Below are 24,943 nucleotides of genomic sequence, written 5' to 3'. Positions count from 1 at the left end.
AGAATCAAGTATCATTTCCTACAATAAATTTAACTGTAACAGAAACAATCTTACATATTGCTCTGGACACTTAAATATTGTCTAGCAAGCAAAAATAAGAGCTAATACATATACTCACATATACCTCTTCATGTCTTTACTCTGACTAACACAAAAGACAGATTTACAAGTACTTCATAAATTTGTGAAAACTAACATGGAAACTGTTCTGCAGCTCAGGGACCTCTTGGAACCAAGTCAACACAAGTGCTGTGCACAGAGTCATTCCACACAAGCTTGTGAGCCACCAAATGGGAAGGGAAAACAGCAAAACAACAGGCATGTATTTGCATTTAATAACCAGAAACAGTTTGCACTGCTATTCTCTACCCTGTTCACTGAATTTCTAAGAGGTCCCATTTAAACATCTAGAATAACTTACGTCTCATGACTACTTAATCCAGTTCCCCAACCCGAAAGTCCTAACAGCTGCTGCTGTTTGAAGCATCCAGAACATTACTTGCATATACTTTGTAAAAATGGCATTTGCTAGTAAAAGCAAAGCTTTTAAAGCTTAGGGGAAATAGCCTTGGGGTTTTCCCCTTCTGAGAGCTTGAAGTTTTATGAGTGAACCTAAAGGACTGCCAGACTACTAAAGTGACAACACATTACAAAAAAATTTCCTATGTGTTTTGCAAATTTGAAGTCAGCCACATTTCACTACTGACATCACTGTTTTTAATATCAGCTCTAATGAAATATAATTCTCCAATGACATAACTGTGAACTACAGCATTTTCATTTCACTAGCTGGCAGAGAGGTTTTGGCCTTATTATTATTATTTCTTACATAGAGCCAAGAGCGTTCTAGGCCCTGCACAGACATGCTTGAAGACAAAACCTTTTCCTTGTATCTGCTGTAAACACAGAGACTGCAGCGTATTCAGCTTTACAGAACAGGTCATGCATTTTCACACGATTGCTATGTCCAAGTCATATGGTAGGACACAGGAATAAGACAAAAATGTAAGAAATAGTTTGCCTTCATCTCCTCTACAGCTTCACTTTCACTAAATTTCTTTGGGTAGGATTGGGAGAATGTCACTGTTAATTGGAAAAAATCTACAGTCAATGAAGAAAATGCAGCCATCATCACAAAAGCCTGAGGGGAGGGGGGCACAAGCTGAGGATTAAAGTGATAGCCTTATTTTTAAATCTGGTTCTTCCTGAGGTCACAATTCCTCTGCTGGATGAGAGAGGTGTTTATTTTAGAATTGATATGTGCACAGCTCCCAACAGTTTAACCATACACCAATAACAATTAAAAGCTCCCATTTGCAAATGACTGAACTAAGGATTTAACTGAGAAGAGCTCTGCCTTCCCTAGACCCTGAACACTCAAGAAACAGGGATGACAAAAAAAGCTACATTTCTCCCATCAGGGCCTACACCCTCTGATGAATGAGATGAAATCTAAGCACGGAACACAGCAAGTCAGAGAGAGAGACTTGTCTACTCCAAAGCCCCCGAGTAGTTGGTAGGAGCATCTGACATGACCACTTTGTTCTGAATTTGTCGTGGGAGCAAGCAGCAATAACAATGTTGTACTCACCCCTCCACCTACACATCCTGCTCAATGCACATCTCTTCAGGTCTCCAATAGTGTCACTTGGGAAAGAAATTATCTCAGTTTGGCTGTTGTCTGCATGTTGTGCTTTGGGACCGAGCAGTGACCCTGGTATCACCAAGTGCTAGAGGATACTGACACTCCAGGGACACCTCCACACACAGATCCAGCTCCAGCTTAAGAAGGAATTTGAAAGGGGTATCTCATGGCATAGTGCACAGTAACAAGTCTAGGCCTTACCTGCTAAAACATACACAAAAGGGGTAAGCCATACTGACAGGTACAAAGGGGATGGATCTGCTGTGACATCTCCTAGTGGCTATCATAAGTGGAAGGTAACAGGACACAGTCTCTTTGCCACAGCGCTGATCCACTCTCAGCTTGAAAAAGAATAAGAATTCAGTACATTAAATTGAAAGGTGGAGAGGAAAGCCTCCAAAAACATAAAGAGCAGATACCTGGTGAGAGTTAACAAAAGGGTTCATTTGTGGGGTTCATTTGCCAGCTTCTTGTATAAGCCTTGAGATAACACCTTGTTGGATTCATAAAACACAAATGCACTAGATCAGCAGCAATTTTCCCTTTAGACTGGACTCTAATCAGGGTATCTTGGTACCCTTACCTTCCTTTTGTATCTTTCTGAAATCCCAAAGCACATTTTAATGGGTGTTTGCAGATCCTGAACTGCAGCCTGAACATGGTTTGAACTCTCAGCGAACCACTGATAGCTGCACATAACTTCTGTTTGGGGCTACAGCAGAAGCTGAAAAGAAATCATGTTTGATTTTTCTACTTTGAGGGGCAGGTGAGGAGAACATAATGCATTATGGTGCAGCTTGTGGTGGTGGTGGTGGCTGTCTGTTTTGGTGCCACAGCTCATTTCTGTAAAGACAGCTATGCGGGATGAAGTAATTGTTATCCTTCAGTTTCTCTAGACTGCTGACAAACATTACACTGCTCTCCAACGCTGATGGAACACAGAAGAGAAAACACAGAGCATGACTTCCCAAAAACGGGCGAAAACTTTGGTCCTCTCTGGAGGACTCTCTGGGAAGAGGCAGAGGATAAATGGGGTCAGAACAGCCTTTCCCAGCTCCATGCAACCAAGCACAAACCAACAGGAACAGAGATGTTACCTCCAAGGGGCTGTGTGAAGTTTGCAGCAGACAACAGCACAGTAGGGGAAAAACTGCAATGCGTATCTGCTCTCCACAGCCAAGAGATCAGAGTCAGGACTAACACACTTGCTGGAAGCTTTGTCTCAGAAGGGAGAAAATCAAAACCATGGAAGGATGGCAGGGTTTGTCCCACTGTAAATGCTGGCATTTGTAATGGAGAACAAAGTGTCACCAGATGCCTGTTGCAGACACACATGGTTTGCTTTTCACAATGTCATGTAACGATGCTTTGTACTAAGATTTCATACAGTAATAGTTCTTCAATTTAAGTAATTGCATTTTCTGCTTGTAGGAAATGGTCTCCTTTGACCATACCAAAAAAGCTATTGTCACACCAATCATACTGCCATAATCAGCTACCAACATTTGCTTTAAGGCACTGACATTTCTTAAGAGCTCTCACCTCCTTATTAAAGGACAATGAAAACCTAAACCCAACAGAATACTCTTCCCCAAAGACAACATCCCTTTTATCAGGCACTGAAGCAATAAATGGCATAGGAAGGAGAAAAAAAAAATCATTAAATAGTTACAAAAACTATCTAAAGCCTCTGTCTATGAACTCAAAAAATATTATTTTTCACACAGTTCTAGAGTCCTAATATTTAAAGTTATACTAAAGCAGTATTCAATCCTCTACATCTTCCACCCACACAAATGAAGCAGTGCCCTCCTACCCCTACACAGCTTCCAGCCTCAAATATCCTGGCGTAAAATGATCAGACAAAATAGGTGACTTATGTTTTTATTGGTTCCTCCAGACTATGACGACATTTCCTAAAACACTAAGCCAGGAAACTATTAATATCTCTGAAAAAGTGGAAAGGGTCAGGCTATTTTAAAGGATGTGTTTGCTAAGAGGTCTTTGCTATAGATGTATATGCAACTTAATATTTGATTAATAATAACAAAAGTATTTTGCATTCCTGTAACATTTCTAGATCCAAGATATATTGTGAACATATTTGTTACATTGTGTTACAAATCTGCTCTTGTTTTTCTTGTGTTATAAAAGCATTACCGCTTTTTACCTTTCCGAGAATTAAAATAAGGAGGTTAATAAGCTTGCCTAAGATTTTGTAAAGTATTATATCCATTCCAAGATCAGAATTATCCACAGATCTGTATGTGCTCCTCATCTCAGGCTTTTATTGGAGAGAAAAATGAAAATGGTCTCAGCTTATCACCATAATAAAAATGAAAGACCTGGAAATTTTCTAGATTTATCTCAGCTGTGTTGGCCTGCATTTGGCAGCACAAGTCAGGTCAGGCACTTGCAGGTGGGGTCAGAGATCCCTAAAAAAGCTCTATGTGTGTTATGTACAAGCACTAAACCAGAGCAGCCAGTACTCTAACAGGAACATAGCACAATGCATGCAGGACAGAGGGATCCCACAGAGACTCCTCAAAACCTTCTAGTTTTCTAGCACATACTACATGTATATAGCTCTTAATTTTGGCTGCTTTGTCAGTAGGTCTGGGAAATATCAGGGGGGACACAAAGCACTTGCACAAAAGCCTCGGAAATAAAGGTGCTGCAAAGACATCACCACTTCTTTTGTGGCCAGAACAGTCTCACCCACAAACCCAGTTCTGATCCTGGCTGCGTAGGTGTGAAGATCAGTTTCCTAATGCAGGAGTGCAAAGCAGATAGCACCACGTGTTTCACACAGGAGAGCACTGAGGCATCCTAAAAGAAGTACAAGTCACCCTGTTTTTACTGACTAAGGAACTTCACTCTTCTGTCAGGTCTCAAACAATCACAGTCGGGTGAGATGACAAACGCTGCAGGTAAAAATCACACTATTTCGCAGTGCCACCTCCTGGGCAAGCAGGACTGGAAAAACACCCTCGCATCCCTTCTCTACTGCAGCATCCAACGTTTCAGTGTTGCCTCCCAAGCTCTGGCAGGCCAGGCATTACCTCTGTTCTCAGAAGGCAGGCCATGAATACATGAAAGAATAGCAGATTGTTTGCAGCTCTCCCCATGAAACGTGAGCTGCAGTAATCCCTCTTGAGTGAGGCTGTATCTGCATAGGCAAGCACCACACAAACCCACAGGATTAAGTTCACTCTGGGTTGCTGGCTAATCACAAATGAGCAATCAGGGCTTCCTTTCAACATCCGAAAAGGAAATGGGAGTGGAGGAAGTGAAAGCTTAATAATTTCTTGCATGTTAACAAGCTACATGAGCCACTCCAATAAAAAAGTGTTGCTAAGTGAACTTAAACCTAGCACACAGTCTGTCCCAAAATGGCAAGCATTTATCTTTAAAATCAAGCTGTGCATTTTGGAAAGACAACGGATGCAGACATTTAAATCAGCATAATTTAATTTCCAGGATAAGAGGACATCAAGCAGTGATCTGAAGTTGAGGATCCTACTTTATTGTAATGACTACTGTTGAGACTACAACCCCCAAACCAAACCCAAGGTGATAATCCCGCCATCTCTCTTCAAATTTAGTGAAAAAACAGGATTAGAAAGGCAACATTTTACTTATCACAAAACGTTAAGTCTATAGTGGCCTCTGACAAAGGAGCAAGAAAATCAGGCCTAATGTTACCTCAATTTCTTTCCACAGTCTTTTTGGGGCACTGTACTCTTTGGCTGTGCACACCCTGTAATATTTACCTGGCCACACACAGTTAAGTGTCAGGAAAGCTGGGAAATAAATTCCCTGTAAGACACTGAGAACCCTAAAATGCCTAAAGGAGCATAGGACTTTGAGGCTTCCATGTCAAGCACAGCAAGGAATATCTCTCCATCTTCAGGTTAAGAGATCACAGCCCCTGGCAACTGGGAAAAGCCTGGCCCATAACACACTCCTAATTTGGTACTATCTTCACAGCAGGAGGAGGAAAAACAATTTTGTGCAACTGTTGAGCAATTCTTAAGAGTTCAAGACATATGAAAGGCCAGTTTCTTGGTTGCCTGAAGATATTAAAATAGATTAGGGACAAAAGTGAGATGACTTAAATGGGTGGATTTGGACTGATGTTTTGAAGGAACAAAACTGCAAGGTAGAGTTCCTTGTTTTTTTATGGATGTACCCAATGAAAAAGAAAAATCTTTTGGAAGAGCTCTGCAGTATAGAAAGAGATTATTTCAGTGGGCTGCACGAAGAACAGAACAGAAGAAAAGGAATTTGGAAAAGAAACCCTGCTGTCAGTATAACCACTACACAAGCTCATTATCTCCCAGGGACGCAAGCAAGAACAGACATGTAACATAGATAGTTACCATGGCCCACAATAAACTGGCTACAATAAATAAGGAGCTAAAACTGCGTGGGTGCATGCTCTGCATTATGGAGTGTGAAAGTGAGTTTTTTCCCTACTTTCAGCAGTAGAGACATGGGCACTCCTAGTTCCAAGGCAGCATTTACCATGAAGTGTTGCCAGCCATAAGCTGCCTCAATGTATTTGCTACGCTGTGCACATAGCTGGAAATGCAGACCTTGCTGTGGACTCTCGTATTGTTCTGAGCAACAAAAAAGGGGGAAAAGTCTGTTGTACATGAACATCTGAATTTGCATCCTGGATGCTTCAGACTGTTTTCACAGTAGGCATTCCCTGTTTCCAAGGTGACAGGAGGCAGAACAGATATTTAATCAGCCTTGGTTTTAGACCACCCATTTGCAAAAACTCTCCAGAAAAGTTTTAAAAGCTGAAAAGCAAGGAGTCTGTAAAACTGCTGGGTTTGGTGTTGGGGTTTTTGTTTTGCAAGACATAATCATTGGCAGGTATTACATCTGTCACTGTCAACACCAATAACTTCTTCTACAGTACTCATATTGTGACCTTGCACTCCAATACTCGTGGTATCACCTGTGTCCAGAATTTATTTCTGTGGAGTCACTAACTAACCACTTATTTTTCAGGATGTTTGCATCCAGGGCAGCAATGCCACTTCCTACTACGTGATAAAGACCATGAGGACTTCGCAGGACTGTCACCTGCGCCACTGCCAAAATGGCATCTGCTGGAACATTCAGGTTTCCAGCCTGTGATGCTCCAGCAGGTTAGCTGATCTTCACTTAACTTTGTAGTACCAAATGGTTTTCCTTAAGCCATAGACTTCCAATTTTCCTTCCCTCCACTTCCAGTGAGAGAGGTAAGAGTTTCCAGACAAGGTTTCTTTGGAAAGGGGTGCTGATGAGCTTGTACCTGTTTAGGAGCTGTCATTCGATCAACCATCCACTGTCAAAAAATGGAGGAGGAATGTGCTTGACCATGTGAGAGACAAATTACGATCTGGGTCTTCCTTGCCCTACATTCATGTAACATCCAAGGCTCACATGTGCCACTGACTTAAGTATCTACAGAAAGGTGTAGTTGTGACCAGTTTCCCTGGATCAGACACCAGGTAGCTGTTAAATAATATTAAGAATGATTTCACCATGAGATGCTTATACTGGATCTCACCCAAAACCTTTTTATATTGCATATATTACTGGTTTGCTGCAAATGTGGTCTCAAAGCAAAGTAAGAACTTGATGAATATATGCATGAGATCATCCAGACGAGGAGACTGCATGTTTACAGAGGTGTGGAAACACTTGACAAAACAGATTATCTTTTTCAGTCTGTATTCAAAAAAAAAAAAGGTTTTCTTGGACGATGAACTCAGGAGTTTCCTGAGTTTTGTTCATGGAGGGCAACCTAATGGTTGGGACATCAGGCTAGGGGCTGCGTGACTGAAAAAAAAAAAAAAAGGAATCAGCAGGACAGTGCAGAAAAGCCACAATTCGAAAATTTTCCTGAGGGTCACATACTTCGCATCTTTCAGGTTAGTCTCTGGCAACCCCTGACTCAGATGTTAATTCTTGTAAGGAATATGATTGATCCTTGTGTGGAGTCTTCCTCCTCAAAGACATATTTCTGAAGATTTTCTTTTTTTGTGATGACTACTGGGCTCTGTTACAAAAACAAAAGAATGACAAGGCAAGAGCAGACATGCCAACATTTCAATTTATATGGTAGCTATAAATGCTTGTATAAGCTCAAAACAAGTGGTAGTCTTACTGAGGAGGCCTCCAGCTCTAGAAGCAGCTCATGTATTTAGGTGGCGGTGGAGGGGAAGGGGCTCTTAGTGCTTAAATCTTCAGCAGATTTTAAAGTTTATTTTCATAGTGTAAAGGCTTGGGAAGGTAATGATAATTTGTGATATTCTCTAGAATACCACTGTCATTGTGGTCTTTTTATTTGCATGATTTTGTTCCCCTGTACCACAAACATACAAAAATAGGAAATGCCTTGCATCCCCCTCTGCAAGTGAGAGATTGCCTACAGAGGGAAGAGGAACAGCTGTGGAGATGACAGCTATAAAGAATATCAGCCTCCATTTACACCCCTTCAAGTGCAAGTGACAACTGTAAACTGTACCTAAGATTGGAGCACACAACTGTGCCAGTTAATAATTCACTCATGGAAAAAGATAAGGAAGATTTTTGGTTCACAGGTGCTCTCCCACACTTAAACTTTCTGTGCATATTTTCAAAGGCCTCTCATTCCCAGTTGCACACAGATTTACAAAGTAAGAGATGTTAGCAACTTGTTCTCCAGTTTGCAGGGATGGCTGAAGTTTACTTAACTTCTGGCAAATTAATGCAGAACATCTACCTTACTCCTTTGGTACAAGCAGTGTAATGGAGAATTTCCTTCTGCCAAAAGAAACTGAGGAACAAACTAGGAGTCTTTCTCAGCAAACTTTCTGACTTTCAATTTAGATGTTATGAGGAGAAAAGCTACCAGTGAAATGGAGAAGGAAACAGATAAAAATCTCTGGAATGTCCTCTCCGCTCAGAGCTCAGGAAAACTCAATTATGCAGGGAGACCTGGCGTGAGCCCCAAACTCCTCCCCCAAGACGCAAGGGACTCCTTGAGGGTGTGAGAGCTGCAGTCCCAACCAAAAATCTTCTTTTGTCTCTATTAATCTGGCAGACCTGATAATGAACTTCTCAACTTCTGGGCAGGGAAAGCATGTGTTGGGTCACGCACTCCTATCACACTGGATCACGGGGTACTGCCTGTGGCTGAACAACTGTGTGACAACAAGAAAAGTGTTCTGGCATGGCTGAAGCACCCTTATTAAAAGGCCTCCTGTCAGTAGCAGGCATGAGTGACTGGCAGAGATCTGGCTTAACTAAATAAACTCCATTTTGCTCCTCATCCCACAAAACAGGCGTGGCTGGTTGAGAAATCAAGGCTCACGCTTCCCCAAGGCCCTGCCTGCCTCCTCACAGGGAGGAGGAAAGGCAGCTGCCTCTGTTGCAAACTGGGCATGGTCCAGGTTAAGCTGTGGGGTAACGTGAGGTCAAAGCCTGGTGTGATGATGGTCTGATGTTCACTGCATGCTGCACTGTGCCAGGAATGGTCAGCTCTCAGGAAGGTGCCTGGTGAATGTGAAATAGAGAGACACAAGAAACACCACTTGCTTTTAGGTGAAGATCAGACAGCAAGGACAATATGGCAAAGTCACACAGCTGCTGTGGAGACGAAGGGTATACCAGGCAGCAGGTTTTCTAGGAGACAGCCAGCCAAGGAGGCTGCATCTGACCTGTGGTCTGTTTAAGAAATACAGCCTCGCTGTCTTCGGTGTTTTATCTCATTCTGGGTTAAGTGAGGCACTCAGCCTATTGTTCTTGCCACTTGGTAAGTAACTAGCTACATGTAAACAAAGCAATTAAGCTCCATAAGGAAATGTTTGCCCTTCAAAGCTGAACTAAACATTGCATTTTGTTTTGGGAATCCAAATATGGTAAGTTACTGACAGTTAACTATGACCATGGGATTGTTCCTGCACAGACAGGGCTCCTGGAACATGCAGCACATACTGGAAAATCACCTTTCCTTCTCTTTACCCTGACATTAACCGTCTAAAGACCCTTCTGCTCTCACTGCTAGCTGCCTTTTGCTGAGTATCACCTTAGCATAACTAATTTATGATAATTTATGATAATTCTTATCACAATTTATGATAAGAATGGAGAGAGAAGCTTCTTAGGCTGGCACAGCTTGTTCTAAACCCCTGCTCTTTAGCTGTAAAACCACCAGGCTCCATCAGCACCCCTCCAGGAGAACACCTATGTTGTTAACTCCTTAATATATTTGGTAGTCAGACAATTCAGTAGGGAGCAGCACAGCACAGAAATACACACCAACTCATTGTTTTCTTATTAGCTGTACTCCTGTTGTACCTAAAACCTTAATCAGTATCAGACTGTCGACTTGCTGAACAGAACGTGCACAGAGGAAGAAAGAATCCCATCCCAAATGTCTTCAAGACCAGAAGACTGGACACTTTAAACCTAACACGCACATCCAACTCCAAAAACCCTAACTCTTCCACTGCTAATATGTGTATATGTTCAGCTTTGTAGGCTAAATTTATATATTCATCGAATTTAGTAATGTAGCATAGACAAGGTAAAAAAAGAACCACCAAAATAAAAAGAGAAAGGAAACATTACTAAATCCATTTGGGGCTATTAAAAGCAAAAGTAAAAATGCATTCTGGCATAGCACCCATTATAATGCTCACTTTTATATTTTAAATGTGCAGTTTGTTCCTTTGCAAAGATTTAACAGATATCTCCAGTTACACACCTGCACTGCAGCTCTCTGCTGTGTCTGTCACTGTGGGACAGAAGCACCTGAGCTAAAGCAGGCACACGGCTGAGGGAGGAAAACCAGGAGCTGGCTGGAAGAGGACATAGTGGGGTGTGTGCTGAGCTCTGTGTCAAGAGAGGACCCAGCACACCAAGGGGAAGGACATAGCCTGGAAGGTGATGGCAGCTTTCTGTTCACTAAGTTCCCACTGGAAATCTGGGAGTTAAAACCTCAGTCATGGTGCATCTTCTTATATCCATAGTTACACTCTCCCAACAAACTCTGCTAAGTGGTATCTCTACTTACGCTGCCTTAGAAACATCCCAGCCTCCTGATGAAGTTACTAGATAAATTGTGAGTTTTGAAATACAGATAGACAAAGGTTAAGAAAACAAACTCTCTTACTATTTACTGCAGTGCTGCAACACGCAGGTCTCCACCTCTGATGAAGGGCAAAAAACACCATTTTGTACAACAGAATGGCAAGGACAACTGTTGGGAGGCTGAAATGGCCTGTTATGGTGGTATTATCCAACTGACATATAGCATAGCTGTGGGAGACTGGGACACAGGCTGTGCTGGTGCTCTTTCCAGGACATTAACAGCAGAAGCACAACTTACATTAAAAAAACAAAAACAAAAACAAAAACAAAACCCCAACCAAAACAAAAAGCCACCAACCAAACAGAAAAAAAACAAAAACAAAAACAAAAAAACCCCAAAACAAAACAGAAACAAACAAACAAACAAAAAAAAAAACCACCAAACCCCCCCCCCCCCCAAAAAAAAAAAACCAAAAAAACCAAAACCAACCAAACAAAAAAAACCCCACCTTTAATTTGATTCATTTTATACATTCTGGGTACCAAAATGGGAGGCGAGACCAGGGTGAAAAAGATAAAAATAGCCTTAAATTTCTTCCTGATTTTCACCCACCCTCATCAGTATTACTGGCCATCAGATTTTTACAACTTACCTTCTCTATTCCTTGCTAATGCTTACAGGCACACCTTCAAAGTTGCCCATGTACAATGGAGGATCTTTGAACATCCTATGTAGGAGGCAAGAGTGCCAGGAACACCCAGAAAAACATTCAACTGTTTCTAAATCAAAAGTCCACATCAAGTGCTGTCCCTCAGGTTTCTACTTTTTTGACTACTAAAGGGAATCTTTCATTCAGCAGACGAAAAAGGCCTAAAGCTGCTTTTTGGGATATACCTTAGGGTGGGATAAGTTGGGAAGAGATGCGGGTCTAGGGTACAGCTTCTTTGGAGGCACATAGGGACCTGGAGAGTTTGGGACTTATCCCATGGGAAGATCAAGTTAACCCATAAGAGGCAGAAAAGAAGGCTGTGAAGGGCTGGACTCCAAAGCCAGGGCTGAGGGGGGCTAGACCTGGGACAGACTGTAGGACAGTAGTTGGTTCCTAGTCTCAGTGAAACCGGTGTCTAGGGAAAGGTCCAAGTCTTACAGCCAACATAGAAACAAGATACGAGGTCTGCAACTTTCTTATAACAGTGCAAGTGCAGTATAGGAATTCTGATTGTGAAGGACTTGAAACTGGGAAGAAAAAGGAAAGCTGCTTCTAGATCCCTGCACTGACCAGGCATGCCAAAGCTCAAGCCTTCATCAAATGGGCACAACTACTTTCAGCAGGTTCTACTTGTCCTTTGGACAGTTCAGCATCTATCCTTTCCAATACAACATTTCAGAGGAAAATATTGCAGGAGTGCAGGTCAAGATGCACTCTTCAAAATCTACAGAGTAGTAACAAGCATTAGGTTTACCCTTATTCCTTACTTAAACATGGTGTTTCTCTGCCTCCTCTAATCTCTGTGCCTTATTTTATTCTTGGCTCCATTAACTATATGCTTGGCTCTTTCTGTTCTGCCTTCATTCTCTCTGGTTTTCTTCCTCTTCACTATAATAGCCTTTCCTTCCTGCATGCTATTTCCCCATAACAAAAATCATAACATTAATCTGATTTCACATGTTGCTTTTACTTTTGTATTCCCCACATTTTTCCTTCTACTGATACTGTCCATAAGCCCTCTGGAACAAGGCTTGTTCAAATTTGAACTGTGTTTAGCAAAGCAGCTCCCAGAAGATCTTGACTGGCCCCTCAGTATGCCCTGGTCAAAGGCACTTAACAACACTGGTTGGTGAACTTTCTTTTTACACAGCTGCCACCCTATTCCACCTTAAGATTTGAAATTTAGGCCAACACATTAATACAGTGTCATCCCCCAGTATAGTACCTGAGGAAATTTTCTTCAAGGTCACTTTGCCAACAACTTTTAAGGTGGTTTAAGAACTCCACCTCAGAACCCAAGCAACAAAAAAATCCTACTGTATCAGGGAAAACTTCCATGGTACAGAGCAAAAGGCCTCTACCTTCTATCCCTAAGAAAAATAAGGTGCAGTGCTTACCCTGCCCTTGCCTCTGCAGGTCAGAGGGCTTGGGAAGTACTTGCATCCCATGGTGTGGAGCATGGCAGTAAAACCTAGAAAGATTGTTCAAACAAGGTAGGACCTGGGCATCCTGTTTCTCATGGCACCATCCTCAAAATATACAAGTGCTACCAAACATTACACTATAAATTTCCCACTGAGCCCAAAACGCACTTGACAAATATCCAAAAGAAAAAGAATAAAAATATTTATACCTTTAAACATGCTGACTGGGTAAACATGATTGTAGCTGGGCTGCTGTTATGTCCTGTGCAGGCTGAAGCAGACATAAATGTTTACAGCAGACACTGCTGTACTGCACTCATGGCCCATGGGCTGCCCCTCCCACCCCTCTGCCTGGCAGGAGTAGAGCAAGGCCTGAACAAAAGGATGTGCCTGCTTATGCTTAGCAGGTGATGACCCAGGAGCACTCTGCAGATGCTGAGTTTCTCAGCCAGCTGAAATAAATCATTCCCACACTACATGTGAGCACCACGCATGGCTACAGGTACAACTGTCAACTTTTCTTCAGGTCCTGAGTGCCTGATGGACCCTGTTTGTAGCTACAGAATAATGCCTTTCTCCATCCTCCATAAGTTATGATCCTTCATAATTTTTTGTGGTGTCAATTTACTCTGAGATAATTATCTACAATCTAAATAAAAAAAAAAAAAGAAAATCATGACCAAAAATGGTCCTCTCCAGCTCTCACTGCAAGCATTTCAAAGTCCATCTGTCCATTCCATTGCCACCAGTCACCTTCCCCTTTAGAATGCCTCTATGCTAGAATTCATTGTGTCATTAATGTGACAAATTTAATCATCCATTACATTAATACTTATTACGTTATGTTGCATTTGGCCAAAACTATCATTCATACAGAGAGGCATGTGCCTTTTATAACTCAACATCTTTGGAATATATTCGTTTTTCAGTGTACTTTTTATACTGAATCTTTATGACAAAAGATCTCTAAACCTACATATATCCTACCTACCTGTATGTGTTAATAATAGTCTTCAAAACTCTTCAAGATGACAACTGAAAATCTGTAACCTGTAACTCCTATGCTTTAACAGAAGCAAACACAGGAAATAACCATCCAAATAAAGATACTTGAGGGACTTTTTCTTTCTCAGCACCATTAAAAAAGACAATGTTTTAATGTAAGGAGAATTCAAATAGTTAAGAATAATTTTATGACAGAAGTTGAGTACAGGAGCTCCATATCAGGTAAGCACGTAAATTCCTGACTTACCTTAGACTGAAGGATAAACCACACCATTAATAGGAGACAACTTGTAATCTACTGAACTGTCAGTAAGAGAACCAACAATAAAAACCAGTTAAGTGCTACTGTCTACCCAGTTGTTCTAGTTAATTCTTGTGGTTTTATCATCACTGTGTTTTCTCCCCTTCCTCAGTGCCTGAGAGAACAAACACATAGAGTGTTTGCCTATTTAGCCATGCAAACACAGCAATGGCAGAGAATGTGCTTGAAAATCGTCTGAACTATTACAGAGAGGAACAAATAGGTTCTTTTTCTCTTGAGTAGTCACAGCCATTACTTGTAACAGGGATATGCAAAAACCATTAAAATGGATGTATGAACTCTTACTTGATGATATGCTGTAGTCCATTTCATCTGAGGAAGTGTTGTTACAGGGAACACTAGTGAGAGCATTTTGATATGGGCCACAGGACTGGCTAACACCAGTTTCATTGCTCGGTGTAGCATATTTTTCCTATTATGTAATGCTTATTGGAGGTATTATAATGATACATAGCTGAAAGCCATCAGTAAAAGCTTTCACAAGGGATTGTGCAAAGAAAACTGATACAATGATAAAGAGACGGCACTTGATTGTTTTTCCTTATATTCTTTTGTACCCTTTGGTGGCTGTTAAATCAGTATGTTCTGATCAGATCTCTTAACCTCACCTGCCACCTTTATGATCCCATTTGTCAGACCAAATTCAGAAAACAGCTGCTGGGAGAAGGCTGCTGTCTCATCACTTGTGGAAGGTCACTAAATAAGGAGGCAGCAGGAGGCAGGTCTCTGTCAGGTCACTTCACATCGTTACAAGCTGTACAAGCTCCATCTTTTCCTAGATGATTTTTTTCAGCACATGCAGATGCCAAAATGGTTAGAAAACAGACTAACTAGCTGGGGCAATTACAGAGAAACCTCTCAAAATATGAAACCATATTAGGTGGCCTTTTATTGACTATGCCTAATTTAAAGTTTATATGTCATCAGGGCAGACTTGCAGAAATCCTCATGAATGCAGTGTAATCAAGCTTTTATTAAAACTAGACAGATGTTTTCACCACCAAAGCCAGGATTTCATTAGGAACCTTTCTCTGGTTACTCTGCTGAACTTTCTACACTTACAGAACCCTGTCAAAATTACCTCTTAAAGATTTAAGACTGAATTAACTGATACTTTCCAGGGCGTTTTTTATCACCAAGAAAAAGTACACTAATTTGGATAGTTTAGGATATTCAGATCTTATGTCTTTTCTTTTGAGAAACTTCAACTGTGCTGGTGAGAAGCAGACAAAAAAGAAGCGCTTCCAGTCTCAACCTCAGATATTAAACAACCATTTAATTATTAAAAGGAATAAAGTGCAAAGCACATGAAAGTTCAGAAAGTAAACAGTTTCATGTCTCAAAATCCTTCTGTCACCAACAGACCACAGGGGTCCAAGAATCCACACCAAGTGGAATTTAATGCAATAAATAAGGTGGAATCCTTATTAAGAATTCATGTGAAATTAAATGACTGAGCACTACTTCAAAGCAGCTGGCTATACAGTTACTCCACCAGTTTATTCATAATCCCATTTCTTGACCAAATACTCTAAATTCAGTACAATATAATTATGAAATGTTGAATTGCATATAGAAGTCTGCCTATCAGTTCTTTAAAATACCACAGTGAAAGGATGCATATTCTAACCTCACTGTGTAAAATATAATTTTGGAACCCCCCAATAATTCCAGGATGAAATCACCACAATTGGTCTAAAAATGCAGTATTTTAAGATCTAATACCTCCTTTTTTTGGGGAAAAAATACTTGCATCTTGCAAAGGAAGAGTGAAAGGCATCTCAAGTACGTTTATCCTTGAAAACAAGATTGTAACCTAATGGAGGAAAAAAAATCCACCAGCCGCTTAAAGCAAAGAAAATATTTAGTTACAAGTCCCAGTCCATTTTGGCATCTGGTCTCTCTTGACAGTGCAGATGCAGACAGAGAGTACAAGGTGTAGGATGAAATAATGCCACGCTGTCCCATACAGTGGAACTGGGATAAGACCTAGAACTATTTGCTGATAACAAGTCAATGAACTCATTGGTTCCAGATGAATCCTCTCCTTCATTTGCTTCTTTGGTGCCTTCTGGGCCACTAGAAAGGCAAGTTCCTTCAAGCAGAGATCTCAGTATGGTCATGCCAAACATCAAAGGCACCAACAAAGATGACACACAAACAAATATGTGAAGGACATAAAAGGAGGCGAGTCTGGAGCAGCTGTCAGAATAAAGGAAGCAAGACTGAGGCTGGGCAGACAAGAGATCAGAGGAAGAAATGCTGGCAGATTAGCATCAAGCTGAGCAGTGAAAGCAAAAAAGGAAAATTGGTTATTGCTCTCCCCTGGAACAGAAAAGCAGTCAAGCTAATAGGAAGAACTTGGTGAAAGAACACAACTGTCGCTATAATATTAGCCTTGCCAAATCTTAAAGTCCTTTAAAACAGTCAAAATCAATGTCTAAGACAACAAATGAACAGGAAGCACGCACTGTTTATCTGGCAGCCAATACTGAGAAAGCATGCAGGAGGAAATGACAGAATTTTGTCCTCGTATGAATGCAACCAGAGAAGCTGGAAAAGAGGAAAAAGCTGAAGATGTTGCAAGCATAAGGGAAGAGAATGCAGAGCTCCTATTGCATGTAGTCAAGTAACACAGATCCAAAGACATGTCTAGACACACTGCAATAGCTTTGTCAGGGTCAGGTATGGAAGGAGCCCAGCTGCGACTACAGAACATAAAGCAGTTTATTAGCTCATATACCAACCTTCTTAGTAATTCACCTGGTGAGAGCGACTCTCTCAAAGTAGCAAAAATGTGGTGTAAGAGTATGGAGAACTTATGCTGTGGGGGATAAATGAGACCCTCCATTCCTATGTGAGTTTTTTGGAAAGAAAAAAACAGCTTCCAATTGGAAAGAATTTGAAAACCACATCTCTTGGATTCAGTCCTTGAAGTTTGACAACAGCAGTTTTGGCTGCAAAGGATTCTGGAGTTGCTGAAAACAAGCAACTCTGAGCTACAAAATCATTCACTAATTTTCTAATTTGTCAGTCAGTCAAATTTGTCAGAAAAAAATTAGAACCCAGGTCTCCAACCTAAAATCTTTCTCGTAGTTACTGCAACCCCTATTTTTAGTAGGGTAAAATTTATATCCACCCAGACAATACAACAGGATTGTGATTTGAAGTCAGATTAGTACCATAACAAATTCTGGATCAAAGAACTTGAGTCCTGAAATCATCTCTTCTTTCTGTTCACTCAATCCTCCAAGCAGCTAGATGATGTCTAACACTGTGGGTTTGGGCCCATGGAAAGCCACTCACTGGAGCATGTCCAGCTTCAGCTCAAGTACAAGACCAAATCTTTTCACAACAGTAACTACTTCAACAAATTCAGGATGGACATTAACTCCAGCAAAACCATGAAATAGCCATATTTATATGAAGGCCCTGATTAATGTCTTACCATGTCCAAGAACTTTAATAAAGTCAGGAATTTAGTATGTGGACCTTCACATTTGGGTGAATGATGACTGTGTATAAAATGGAGTTTGCATCCCATCTGCCTTACAAACTAAAACAATGTGGTCAGCCAGTACTGATTTTTGCTGTGCTTGTAGTTCATGTATCAAGACTGAGAAGAGATCAAATCCAACTGAGGATTTTTAAGAGTATTAGATGTAGACAGGAGAACTAAAGATCCTCACACAATGGAGATATAATTTGTGCCATGGAAGACCAGAGAGAACTGATCAGTCAGGCTGCCTAAGGCTTTTGGGCATGAGAAACATTTTAATGAACACTTCACCCATGCTCTAAGCTATTACAAAGACATTCTCAGAGCTATTGGAAGACAAAACTGATGGAAGGATGAATCATGACTCCGTATGGGCAGTGTCACAGAGCTGGTAGAAGGCTGAACCATGACCTCAATTTCACTCTCAACTCCTGTCCAACGTATGCGCCTTAACAAAAAGGCAAAAACCTATATTAGAAGTGCAAGCAATACTTCAATAGATGCTCAGACCACAGACTGAGATACATCTGTTCTGTGAGGAAAAAAGGGAGGGAATGAAATAATCAGCCTTAGGGTAAACTGCAGTATTTCTTCCATGACTTTTGTACATGAAGTCTTGAAACTTTCCATTGTCTCAGGACTCCAGGCAGTTTCCATAATCTAAAAAGGAAAAAAATCAGCAGTCCATGATGAGAATTATTTTGGCCTGTAGCTATTTGTGTTTTAACATATAATTAAAATGTTGAACCGAAGTGAATTAAAAAAACATTCTGTGAATACTGTGGTGTATAGGCAAATAATAAATATATTGGTGAGTCTTATTTCCCAATGTAAAAGCTTGGTCTGCACAGAATTCAGTCTCCAAACTTGAATATTTTAGAAATCTATTCAATTATGTAAGTCAGACATTCTATTCTTTTCTGTTATGGGGTCTAAAAAAGTGTCAGTCAACTTTTGTGCTGTTCTACCTTGTGACAACTACACACTGTGGAATGTTAGAAAAGAGGCAACTGAGGTCAGGAGCATTCCTTGTAGTTTAACTCTATAGTCATTTAGACTGAAAGAATATTAATTTTCAGCTCCTACATGGGCATTCATAGAAGTTTTCAGAGGGATCAAAATGTCCCATTAGCATTCCCCTGAGCTGCTACAATACAATTCAAGCCTAAAGTCATTAAAATTTGGTGTCAAGAAGTAGACTTTTTGTAATTTTGTTTCCTAATTAGAGAAAAGACTATAGGGCATGTGTGGTTTATAATATTACATAACAAAAATAGCATTCATTTTAATAATTTTCTAAATGCAGATTTAAACAATTAGCCAAAATACTGCCTCAAATACTATCAAAAGCTTTTAAAAGCACTCAAATGCAGTTTTAGTAGGAAAGCCATAAAATCCTATTTTAGTGATGTAACAAGTCTCATCTGAACCAGGTGCATGAAACATCAATCCTAGAATGTCTTTATTCGGTAGGGTTATATAAAAAAGAGATGAGACCAAATCTGCACCTAAATTCAACAAAATAATTTTTTTAGAGAAATACAAGAGCTGAATTCATGGAAGACCATGTGGACAGGTCAACTGATTTTGTCTCAATATATTGCTCAAATCATCAAATTCAGCTTCTCAGAAGCCTGTCCCCCAAATACACTGTTCTCTTTGTCCCTCCCAATTTTTGCCAAACACTGATGTGTGAGAGCAAGACAGGGCAAGTGAGATAAAGATCCTTGAGATGGGTGGTTCCAATCACATGCCATTCTGTTTTCTACAACTGCCTAACAGACTTCAATTTTTAAAATTTTATTTAATATATCACCTATTATTTGGTCTGTATATATATATATATATATATATATATATATATATATATATATATGTGTGTGTGTGTGTGTGTATATATATAAAATATGCATTACTAGTAAGCATTATATCCTCACATACATTTTCCCAGCTTGCCTCGAAATCTCTCAACCTACATTTCCTCATGCTTTCTGTGCTTCCATGCCAAGTTCCACTGAGTATATATTGTAAGCCAGAAATTTTCTTTCTGGTGCTGAAAGACTTCTGTGCTTCTCCCCTGTGTTCCTGCACCTTTACCAATTTTTCTTTAACAATAAAAAAATTACAATAGACTTTTCTCCTCTTATTCTACCCACATAGTAAAGAGGTTCCTTCATTTATTATGTGCCAGAGCAAATGACACAAAATTAAAGGACTAGGTATTCTGCTTCTGGCATAAACGACAGCCCAACTACTGGGACCTTTGCTTCTTCTCTAGAAGGAAATTGTATAGGCCTTAGTTATTTTTTAGGCTTTGTTTTTTTTTTTTATTTTTTTTTTTGTTTTTTTGTTTTGTTTTGTTTTGTTTTGTTTTTGTTTTTGTTTGTTTGTTTGTTGTTGTTGTTTTTTGTTTTGTTTTGTTTTGTTTTTTCAGAGTGAGACAAAGAAAAATCTATAGTTCTGTAGCCCACCAGCAGTGTCAGGGTAGTCAGCTTGCTTCTAGGGATGAGAAGAGCGATAGGAGAAGTGACAGGTAGTGACAACTCATCACCAAGCATTGAAAGTAGAAATAAAAGTAAAGACTGGCAAAGTTTAGAGCTTAGAACAGTAAAAAAAGCAAAACAGGAAACATAAATGTGGGATGGAGGACCCCAGCTGAAGGGAGACAGAGACAAGTGACAATATGAAGCTATACACCCCATGGGAGATCACCAAGTCTGGGATTAAATCCCACAAAAGCTTCCAGAACACACTCAGGATTGTTCTGAAAAACTGATGTGTATATAGGAATTATGAATATCAATAAAAATCTTATTGAAGCAGCTGCTTATTTGGTTCAAGGATCAGGAAGTATAGGAATCAAATGCTTGCCAACAGAAATGTCACACTTCTCCAGCCCAAAGAACATCGCAACTCTAAAAAACCCCACATTGGGTTGAAGTGCCTGAGTTTGTTCTAAATATCTGAAAAAGGGAAAAAAAAAAAAAAAACAAAAAAATCAGGGCCAGTGCAGCAGTTGGAGTTGGAAAGCAAAGCAGAGCAGTGATAGTTTTCTTCTAGTTTTAGATGTGCAGTACACAGAATCAGCTGAAAATAGCCAGGCAATGATGCCTGTTGCATTCTGGAGATTAGGATCAGGCAAAGGCTTTATGCTGGTTGCCAGCATTTGAATAGTTTTTAAACACTTCAGAAGACTACGTGATTCCAGAAGACCTTTTTTGTTTTTAAACTAGAGGGTGCTTTTAATAGATGTCGAGTACAGTCAGGCCTTGTTTGAGAAAAGCTCTGCTTATCTCAAAATAAGCAGGATCCAGACAAAACGCTGCATCGGGTCACTGCCTGCTAAGGAGATCTTTACTTAGGAGCTCTTCCCATTGTGTTGAATAAATGCAACTTGCAGTGAAGGCAGAACAACCTAACTGGTAGCAAAAGGTGCAAGCTGAATGGTCAGGGCAAGGGGCAGTACTGGATGGACAGTAGTATCTCCATGACAAAAGCAGTGCCTGAAAAGCTTGTTCCTGGATTTCAAGCTGTGAATATCATGTGCCCTCAGTAACTACGGCTTTGAGCAAAGGTCATGAGGGAATTCCTGTTAGCTCTCATTCATCTAAGCAGGCTCCTCACCACATATAAGAGAACAGTCACAAGCACTAAGGGAAATGTGCTCATGTTTTGGCCAACAGGGCACGAGATTAGCAAGAGATTATAATTGGTGTGATTAAAAAAAATCTGCGCAACTCCTCCATTCTTTCTGTGAGCAGTGACAACTGGATGGCTACTGAATTCCAACCTGAATCAAATCAAAGCATCTGGAAAACTAATACACAACAAAACACAACACTTACTCCACTTCTGACACGCAGTAGTCAACAGCTATAGAAATCCTTTCCCCCCTCCCCTTTTTTTTCCCCAAGAATTGGAAATAGTGACTCACTAGCTCTGCATCTTACAAATTCTACCCCCTGCAAGGAAGTTTAATCGTTCACAGCCACTCCCATCACACTGCAGTCAGTTGAAAAAACTTTAGTTTTTAAAGGAAACTTGTGATTTTCAGAGTATTTTCTCCTTATACTGAAGGAAGCAGTTTAAATCTCTCTCCTTTATTACATGCTCCAGTACACCAAGCAGTCTGAAGACAGGGAAATGGATTAGATAAATAGAAATATTTTTGTTATGACCTAATTTAAGGATCTTAAAAATACAGTAACTTCAAAAACTGAAAGGCATCAAAGGCTTAATATTGCAGAGACATGAGAGTGCAAGATATCTGGCAAGTATTGATAGAGTAACATTTAACTTGAATGAGAAACAGGAGGCATTCAGAGACACATGGTTACCATTCACATAAATTTATTACCAGGGCATTTCTGTTACTGTAATATTCTTTATACCAGAAGCCATATGCAATGGCTCAGCCTTTTATGTGCAATGTCCATTTATGTCATATTGGTGAAAATTAAAGAAAGGTTTGAATTTGGAATTTGCTGCCCGCCAGTACAATGTAAAAAATCAGGGTAGTACAGCTTCTGCTCTTTGTAAAAGAAATCAACAGCCCTAGGAGAAAGCAATCTTGCGGCTTTTACAAAATTCACAGTTAACAATAGAGATGGCTATGACACAAAATTATACTTGCCCCATAATACATGCAATTAACATCAGTCTAGTACACTTCAAATTACCTCTTTAATAAAACTGCTTAATGTTTCTATCAAACTAATGAATGCACTGCCTCCTTGATTATCTTAAAAATTCATTTGTGCATTTGCACTAGCACTGAAACTTCATTAGCATTACTGCTTATTCTACAGAATACCTTTAGTAAACCACTTGCTACCTCACCATCAATGGTTTTCAAAGCAGATGAACATTGTCATATCTATTCCAATTCCCTCATTAATTAATTTTACAGTTGATATTATTTTCCATATTGCACTCCTTTACAGAAGCACTTAAGACATGACAGCAGCCCGAGTAAAAAACTCCAAATTATAAATAGTTAGAACTTCTCCTTATCAGGCAGTAAGTATCTAGGACCCAAATAAAGTGAAGTAATTTGTAAACTGGAGAAATAATGAGTTGTAAGAAAATTTATTCCAAATCTTATCACAAACTGCTTTTCCAATGGGTGTCTGCCTCCACCTGTACACTAAATTCATATCATTAAGATATGATGGAAAGAACTCCCCAGCCACAAGCTGCTCACTACCAAGTTCTTTGATTCTCATGTATGATGCCTGACCTCCTCAAATTGCTCTTTGGTTTGTTGCATTTATGGCTTCTCTTAAAGTAGTTTACTTTAAGAGAAGAAAAATACTATGCCTAAATCCACAGGAAACACCACTGCCCCAAATCTAACCTGCATTTGTTTTACCTTTTACTGCTCCTTTAAGTTCCACTGCATGTGTCTATATCTTACTGTCATGTCCTGTACACCTTGTCATCTTTCTGAGCTTATTTGCACAGCAAATAAGCACTGTAAAGCCCTGAACTTACACTTAGTTGGCTGCTGAGAGAAATGCCTTCCCTTTTTGTATGATACAACATGCCAGTGTGGTTCTTTACAATAAAGCAGGGACAGAGGAGTTGCAACCAAGTAGAGAACCACAGGATGCCTGACACACTGGACAGAGCCAGGACCTCTGAGGACTCCAGCCTGACACAGTCACAGGAAAACTACATCTTATAATGGCTCATTCCCTTTTTTTTTTTTTACCACCATGCAGCCAGAGACAAAAGCAGCAAGGCTACAGCTGAGGTTAAATCTAAACAAATTTCTTCCCATAGGTAAAGGGAGATGGGCTTATTAAGAAATATTTTATCCTGTGAATTCATGAAACCTCAAAAGCAAAAGAACATCGTTGCTCTAAAGAAAATCAATGTGTCTACATGCAATACACTTCCTCCCCTAGTTTCCCTGACAATTGCTTCGTCAAGATGTCCGTTTTCCAGCATCTTTCTACTAAAAAGTTTTCTTTGGAGAATAATAGTGCATTGTACAGATGGAACAGCTTGTTTTGCATCTTTGTTGGCTACAAAATAAACCAAACACAAAAATAAATGCAAAAGCCACCCCAAAGCAACAAAAAAAGAAATATTTTTACTCAGAAAAAGCATTCCTAACATAAGAAAAAAAAAATTCCCCCCCACACACAGCAGAAAGATTAGTGATTGTCTCACTCTGCTGGAATGTTTTACAAAATCCCTTATATCCCCATATGGAATAAGAAGTCCCAGCTCTTCTAGACATTTCACCTGTATTTTACAAATAACTGAGTTGAGAGGTCATGTAAATTTTGCTCTCAGTTCTTCAGCATGCTTAGGTATCTCTACAGTATTTTTAAGGCAAATTTCAAAACAATGCCTCTCACAATGTGCATAAAGTGTAAGGGGACACAGCATTATCTACGTCAGTGGGTGTTACACACATCACAAATGCACATAATGGTTTATCTTACCTGTTAACTTGGAGGTTTTCACAGCTACAGTTCAATTCCTGTTCAAGGCCGCAAAACAGGAAACAAACTTTTTTGCAAGTCAAGGCAGTTGGAGAATTTTAAGGGCCTATTCTCTCAATGAATACAATCACCTGAAACTGTTAAGTGAAATATTAAAAAGAAATGTTCTGTCCAGCTTTCTACATTCATGGAGATGGCTGCTGTCTTCCTCATCAGCATCTGACAGCTGATAAGTGAGAACTTCAGGAAGCTACAAAGCTGCCATGTAAGACATTGGTACCTCAAACCTTTAACAACAGCTGAAACACAATGTAGGCTGACTGCAGCACAGTAAAATTGCACAAGATATTAAGGAAGCATCATTTGAGTAGGGTGATACAACAATTTCACACCACTTGTAACCAAAATCTTGCTGTTCCTCTTAGGCAATTAATGCCATTCACACATTAACAAAGGAAAAAAAGAAAAATCCTCAAGGCTTCACTGCTTTTCCTAAAATGAGTACCCTGTTGCTCTGTTATTATAGAGACATTTCTATTGGTATGGATGACAGACTGAGAGTTTATAAATTACTAATTCCCAAAAGCTGCTTTAAAGCTTCCATTTCACAGATTTTTAAACTCAAGTTCCATATTAGAAGAAGGGATTAGTGTCACTGTTATAGAGATTACTCCACATTAGTATAAAGGCTTACAGAATTGTGAGTCAGTGCCATCAAAGCAGAGCACTGTGCTGTATGGGAAACTGTTACTGCACTTACAATAGGTCATAATATTCAGAATGTTCATAATGTTCAGAAATGCAACAA

The 24,943-nt window shown here is 39.9% G+C and overlaps 1 protein-coding gene across 6 annotated transcripts in view; it reads right to left on the bottom strand.

Annotated features, from left to right (window-relative positions):
- The window catches only part of CMSS1 (cms1 ribosomal small subunit homolog), a 227,782-nt gene that overhangs the window by 65,925 nt on the left and 136,914 nt on the right, over positions 1–24,943 (bottom strand). For 2 of the 6 annotated variants that reach the window (XM_054002682.1, XM_054002692.1), the window contains exon 1: positions 1,592–1,808. The exons of the other annotated variants lie outside the window; for them this stretch is intronic. Coding sequence is in view for 1 of the 2 variants with exons in the window: in XM_054002692.1 (XP_053858667.1) it covers positions 1,592–1,607 (16 nt within the window). In the remaining variant the exon portion in view is untranslated. Of the gene's footprint in view, positions 1–1,591; positions 1,809–24,943 lie in introns of those variants that run through there. 6 annotated transcript variants of the gene reach the window in all.

The sequence above is a fragment of the Vidua macroura genome, chromosome 2 (assembly GCF_024509145.1).
Source record: "Vidua macroura isolate BioBank_ID:100142 chromosome 2, ASM2450914v1, whole genome shotgun sequence".
NCBI classification, from domain to species: Eukaryota; Metazoa; Chordata; class Aves; order Passeriformes; family Viduidae; genus Vidua; species Vidua macroura.
This window is presented reverse-complemented; position numbering and strand designations above follow the sequence as displayed.